This window comes from Eurypyga helias, unplaced genomic scaffold (genome assembly GCF_000690775.1).
Source record: "Eurypyga helias isolate BGI_N326 unplaced genomic scaffold, ASM69077v1 scaffold13678, whole genome shotgun sequence".
NCBI classification, from domain to species: domain Eukaryota; kingdom Metazoa; phylum Chordata; class Aves; order Eurypygiformes; family Eurypygidae; genus Eurypyga; species Eurypyga helias.
In genome coordinates, this window is record NW_010268968.1 from 49,761 (window position 1) to 56,126 (window position 6,366).

The 6,366-nt window shown below is 38.5% G+C and overlaps 1 protein-coding gene across 1 annotated transcript in view; it reads right to left on the minus strand.

The window, feature by feature from the left end:
* UNC79 (unc-79 homolog (C. elegans)) overlaps window positions 1-5,918 on the minus strand; it is a gene marked incomplete at both ends in the record, with an annotated part of 55,409 nt that extends 49,491 nt beyond the window's left edge. The window contains 5 exons of the mRNA XM_010157932.1: window positions 487-575; window positions 2,360-2,424; window positions 3,943-4,072; window positions 4,696-4,751; window positions 5,826-5,918. Coding sequence (XP_010156234.1) covers window positions 487-575; window positions 2,360-2,424; window positions 3,943-4,072; window positions 4,696-4,751; window positions 5,826-5,918 — 433 coding nt within the window. The remainder of the gene's footprint in view (window positions 1-486; window positions 576-2,359; window positions 2,425-3,942; window positions 4,073-4,695; window positions 4,752-5,825) is intronic.
* Between the last annotated feature and the right edge of the window lie 448 nt (window positions 5,919-6,366).

Genomic DNA, 6,366 nt, shown 5'->3' on the forward strand with positions numbered 1-6,366 from the left:
ATTGCTTCCAGGTACTGGACAACCAATTTCAATCCTTTACTCTGTCGCTTCACAGTATACCCTAGAGAATAATCTGGAATACATGTTACAGAAAAGCAACGAAGTGTCTGTGAAAGAGCTTTCTTTGCAATGTCCTGCTTTTAACGACAACTAAAGGATGAGGAGAAAAAGTGTTTCATAAGCAAAAGCCTTCATTTCCCTTACATTACATTGTTCCCTTACATTAATAAGATTCCCCTATCATAGTCAATGCATCCCACAGTATCTGTTCATTCACAGATCTTAACTCACTACCATTCAAGCTAAATGCAAATGCCTATCACGTGGAGTAAATTTCTGTAATCTTTATTCACACTGAGTGGCAGTGTGCTCCCTATATTTCAACAGAGTTATCTACATAAATTATATGCTAATCGTACTGAAATAAAGTTCTGAACTCTTGAGTCTGACTATAACTCATCATTTTCCATGTCTTAGTTTACCTACCCTGCAATTCTCTGGCTGCATTCTTCACAAAGATATAGAGGAGGTGGCTTATCACCCAAAGCCACAGACAAGGATGGGTCAATGCACATCTGAAACACAGAGAAAGAAAAGAATTAACACACCTGTTCATTTAATTTCACTGAGAAAGTTCAACACATTAATGCTAGGACATAAAATATAACACAGACTCAATATGTATTGAGAGCATTCAGTATTCTGAAAGATGGTACTCAGCTCTGGGCAGCACAGGATCTCAAATTATTTCTAACAAAGAGAGGGATGTGATTGAAAATGAGAGCCTATGGGAAGAGAACAGAACGTATCTTAATAACAGTATTATCACTCTCTGAAGGTCAATTGTATTTTGTGTTAAACATTTACATTGCATAGTCATGACAGACCTTTTTTTTTTTTTTAAGAGACAGTCACTTTTTGGATCCACTTCTTAGGACAAGCTCATGTAAAAGTCTAGATATTTCTCTCCAGTAACATCTCCTACAGCAAAATCTAATTTTCAGTCATCATAGTTGTTAACGATGCAACACAATTCCAGAGACAGAATGAAGACTATGGACCCACACTTCCGTTGGAGCACAGGTCCCGACTTTGTCTTGCATTAGCTTTTACCCTTCCACATTAGCCACTTACAGAAAACAATTACAGTTAACAGCCAATTGCATACACATTTAAGTGTTTTATAATATTTAAGGAAAAGCTGAACAGCAGCATGTCTACACAATATCTTAACCACTTAAATCAAAATGTTTCTTACTCCATTCAAGTGCAAGATCTTACTGATAAAGGCAAATGCCGCTCTAAGAGGCAACAGGCTGCATTTTTCTGAGACAGCTGATCAAGACTGGTTCTGTCAAAGTTAAGCTGAGATCATTCAAAAATATCCAGGTATTTCATATGCAAACCTTAGAACTGTAAATTTAATTAATATTTTCCTCTGTTCAGTGATTAGTCTGAATCTAGTGATCACTACAACTTGAAGCAACATCTTCCAGCTTTTTTTTCCCTATGAAAAGGGTTCACGGAGAGTAATTGAAGTAGGCAGGAAAGCCGTCCTTTGCAACACTTGTGAACTAGGTGTCACCAATATGCCCTATCAGTATCACAGCCTGTGGAAAAGGCTCGCTGAAGAACTGTTTGACTAATGCAATTATGCTAGTATATGAATTGATGTCAGTAAAATTGGTTTTATCTACATATCTAACTAGATACAAATCTAATTAATTAGTACACCTAACTGCAGTATGCTCTGGAAATGGGATGCTGTTCTTGCCTCTGCCATCAAATTGTGCTATGATCCTGGTCAAGCCATTTTATTTTGTCACCCTGCGTGTAAACAGGGAAGAGATCATTTACCTCCTCCTCAAAGAGGGCTATAGGACAGGTAAGCAAAACTTTGTTGCTATTTGCTTTAGGACACATTCCAATCAAAGGATCACAGAGTAGGTGCCTTGTAAGACCACAGTCAAGATACCAATGTGAATATGTACGTATGTACTTGATATGTTTCCTGTATATAGTAGTATACATCCACATATTTACACACATATGTGTGTTCAGGAAAATATTTACAAGAATTTGCCAGGAGGAGCCAGCTTAGAATTTTACAAAGTGCTCTGCAACCATCCCCATGTTTAATATCAAGACTTGGCCCACAGTAGCTGGACAAAATATTCCACCTTGCTTTAGGCAGTCAAAGAACATATACACAGACTTTTGGCCCCCTTGGTCTCAACAAGCTTTGCTGTTCCCTTAGCTCCTGCTCTTGGTCATCTGCACACAACCAGAGCGCTGGGTGCAAAGTGCGACCTCCCTTCCCCCCGACTGTTGGGTTTGACCCCCCAGTAAACAGCAGTACCTTCACAGCTGGTTTGTTAATTGCATTATGGCATTCAATGTGCTGGCAATGAATAGGATTCCAGGCTGCAAAACCAAAACACAGCTGATGAATAAATGCAGAAAATATATTTATATTCTTTGTGTCTAGTGGTATCAGCTAAGAACAAGATCCTCTTGTACTAAGTACTACACAAATATGAGAGAAGATCAAGCCATTCCTCACGAAGCCTAATAATTACAATAAACAACATAGAATATATATGCCTACTGACTTATTCGGGATTTAATTATGAAATGAACCACAAGCACAGAGAAGAAATGGAAAAAGTAAGATGCAAACATTCCCATTGTAGACCCTTCTTGATCTCACCAACATTTGAATTAATTATCCTTCCACTCCAGGAACAGCATGGTATGAGTACGTGAGTAAATTCAGTATCATTCCCAGGCAAAATGAAACACAGCTGTGGTAACAGAAAAATAGTCCAGCCACCGAAGGTGCCTTAGCTTTGTAATGACAAGACGTAAACAACAAAGGTGTGTTCAAGAGGCATCACTTGGACGGTATACAGGATACCTCAAGGTCAAAATGCCATGCAACTGCAGATAAAATTCATCCCATTCTGGGATACATTAACAAAATATTTATGTATAGGAAAATGATCCAGTCTACCCAGTGCTAGTATCAGTTCAGATGGAATATCGAACTTAGTTTACAGGCCTGCTTTCATGAAAGAAGTGATGCAGAGCAGTACAAGAAGGATGATTATTTTTAAAAAAGTCAGGAAAATCTATCAGCCCTTCAAGAGAAGGCTTTAGAACAGATCAGGAACAACCTGGATGTCCTTGAGTTGTTCTAGGGGTTCTTCTAAGGTCTCTTGTAATTCTTCATTGTTATTATTTAAAATGTCACATTCTGGTCCAGAAATTATAAAAGTGAACAAAACACATACCATATGACAGAGAATATTTGATACAGGTGGAGACAGGCAAGCAGGAAGAACAAGTCATGAACTGCTGCTGGACAGACCCCACTATAGAAGCACAATCCCACCAGTATCAGGGGATTTTGTACCATCTGCCTACTCAGCTCCAGCTGCACTGCTGACTTTGTCTCTCATTTTCACTCTATAGTCAACCTTGAGAATTTATCCATTATCCTGACTGCAGCTGACATCACCTGGCTTTTTTTTTCTGCCAGTAACAGCCAGATAAGGAGTCTTAGCAACAACAGCAGTGACAGCAGCTGGCACAACAAAAGCAGCCAAAGCCATAATTGAAATGAACATAAGCCAGAACCCTTGTGAGGCCAAGAAAGCAGTTTCACAGACCACTGGGAACACTGTATTTATTTCTTCTCTTGTTCTGGTTTAGTTAGTATCATGAGTAACACAATATATTTACTAGCCACAATCACAGTTTTTATTTTTCATAGCATTTTCTGAAAACACAGGGAAATGGATATTGCATATACTTATGAAGTACCAACTTTTTAAACAGAATATTTCAAAATACATTGTAGAACTGGAAACATGATATTAACACAATTGTGATCATTTCCTTTATATTTATTTTGACCTATAACAAACCAGCTGCACTGACCTGTGTACTGCAGTCCTCTGTACTCACTGATGGCCCCAGGGGGTTTTAAATTGGGCCAATAGTGAAACAACATTTGTACCGCTGGAGGTTTAACTTGAGATGGTCCATAGGCTATCACATATAGCAAATCCTGAGGAGAGACGTGTACAGAATGTTTATTTGGAAGGTAGCAAAATACAGTTCAATATACATTATTTGTGTTCAAAGATTCCTGAACACACAAAATATATATATTTCATGCCCTAACAAACATCCTTTGTACGCTCCTACAAGTAGATTAGATGACTAACTGCAACAATCTGTTCACAACTGGCTTATGAGTCGGATCGGAGTATCCAATGGCCACCACCCACCCCGTGTAGCATAATGAAGCCTCTGTTCAGTCAGGGAGCAAAGAAAGAGGTGAGATACAGATAAATAACTGGATCCAGATCAGATTCAGGCTAAGACAACACTGACATAAGAGTTCAGTCCCACATGAACTGAGAAGATTGGTCGTTATTGAAATTCCTGCTAACTGGAGCCACATCCACATAGTATTTTGGAAATGGAGCTCTGTTCCACAAAACATGGAGTTGTTTCTGTAAACTAAAAATCAGAAGGACCTTCCCCTCCATAATCCAGGAGGAGGATTGGAAATAGAAATAATTTGTAAACACTTGGCACACAGTCAGTTCAATTTCCAAGCCATCTGCTTTTCATTACTATCCAAATACAGTCACTTCCACAAAGTATATATGATCGGAAACTTACTTTCCATACTTCTTGCTTATATTTCATGAGGCATTCCAATAATTGGCAGTGATACACTGAGAGAGAAAAGACAGTATAAGCATAATACTGAAATGGAAACTCAAGTTACGGAAGTGATATAAGTAGTAATTATTTTTTATTTTACAGAGTTTGCTGAAGAATCATTGCCCTGAGAGTCATCACAGAAGATCAGAAATTAAATATTACTCAATTTTTTCTGTCAAGGAATGCAGTAAGATCATAACTACTATGAGTGTACATCTTCTTGCACAGCAATGGAGATCTTTCAAACACATCTAGTTTAAGAATACCTGCTAATTCACTTAAACTTTGTCCCTCTGGCACAATGCAAAGCTGTAAATGGGTGTCTTGTCATTCATCTTGAGGCACTAATGTAAGTCACATGTAAGAATACATGACTTCCGTGTATAACAAAGCCTGTAGGAGCCACTCTGCATCAAACATGAGAGCCAAACGAACTACTTTACATGTTTGACTTCCCAAAAACCACAGGGCAACATGTTCCTCAGATGGCTGGAACATGGAATTCACAAACAAAACCAGAACATTTCATGGAAATAAACTGATTTCTGTGAGTAGCTTTTAAAAATGGTGTGCTGCTTTTACTTACTGCTATGAACTACATTAGCATGATGTGACACTTCTCACGCACATAATGCAATGTGGGCTTCCTCCCCACACACACCATCTACATAAAATGGGAGATAGTTGACTACCCTGCAATGTAACAGCTTCCTCAGGTTAAATTTTGTTTCAGTTTGGCTACATGATCCCACTGGGACTGTGCCACAGTGACAGAGAACAGCTTTGTGTTTAGATACTTATAATTATGTTTAAATTCATCAGAGTTCTGTTGAGCTTGCAGCCAGAATTACCTGTCTGTTTCAAAAAATAGTATCAGTTGTGAACTTGGTGGGATACAAATCATAGTATAAGACAAACTGTGACTATAGAATTCCTAGTAAAAGTTAGTGGTGACCTCCACATCCTGTATTGAATGGTGAGACACATTTTTCCCATTATCTGAACTTTTCTCATTGCATTTGATACAGTACTTCATGACTCACAGTTTTAGAGAAATTGATACCATGTTGCATGTTCCCACATACCCGGATTTGATGTGTACTGCATTGCAATCATTAGCATTGATGATGCAGATAGATTGACATGTGCTGGAACACCTTCTCTTTTTGAAGATCCCACTTGAAAGAAAGGGGGAAAAAAAAATCATTTCCTATTGCATGACAAGGAAAATTAGGCAAGAATAGCACGTAACTGATTCCAACCGATGCAAATAAAATCCCTAACGTATCATGCCATTAAAAAAAAAAACACCACACTAAAAAATCCTAGAAATGTTCCTCATTGGAAGGGGTGAAACCCCTTTTCTGCTGGAAGAGAAAGATGACTAAGAATGTGTTATTTTTTCACAGAGCACACACCGTGTTTTCTGCCTCTGTAAGATTTATTCTCAGAGCTGCATTAACCAAAGACAGGGATGATCTCAGGAACTCTCAGAACCCACAGACTGGTCAGAACAATGTCACTTGTACAGTCAAGTGCACTTAGGGCTTAGATTGCAGGAAAGGTAAGGAGGAAGTGAGGTTAAAGAAACACAAATAAGAGGAAAGCCTGCTGTTGAGGTAGACT